This window comes from Penaeus monodon, chromosome 30 (assembly GCF_015228065.2).
Source record: "Penaeus monodon isolate SGIC_2016 chromosome 30, NSTDA_Pmon_1, whole genome shotgun sequence".
Lineage (NCBI taxonomy): Eukaryota > Metazoa > Arthropoda > Malacostraca > Decapoda > Penaeidae > Penaeus > Penaeus monodon.
In genome coordinates, this window is record NC_051415.1 from 5270975 (window position 1) to 5271261 (window position 287).

The window sequence follows — 287 nt, forward strand, 5'->3', positions numbered from 1 at the left end:
ACAACCAAAACATTCATCATATGGACACAACCAAAACATTCATCATGTGATCACAACCAAAACATTCCGTCACCACAAGTCCTAATCCCCCAGGCCACGCTCTATCCCCGAGGACGCACCTTGGGGGGATCCTCAACTATCAACTCCATGATATACGTCCGAGGAAACAGACGGGACTTCGACCACTGGGAGGAATTAGGGAATCCTGGCTGGGACTTCAACACAGTGCTCAAGTACTTCAAGAAGTCGGAGGATTTTCGGGGCTTCAAGAGGGCCGATACAGGTTC

General features: G+C 49.8%; 1 protein-coding gene across 2 annotated transcripts in view; it reads left to right on the forward strand.

Annotated features, from left to right (window-relative positions):
* Positions 1-287, forward strand: part of LOC119592486 (glucose dehydrogenase [FAD, quinone]-like) — a 23300-nt gene that overhangs the window by 16897 nt on the left and 6116 nt on the right. For both annotated transcript variants that reach the window (XM_037941319.1, XM_037941318.1), the window contains exon 4: positions 94-283. In XM_037941319.1, coding sequence (XP_037797247.1) covers positions 94-283 — 190 coding nt within the window. The remainder of the gene's footprint in view (positions 1-93; positions 284-287) is intronic.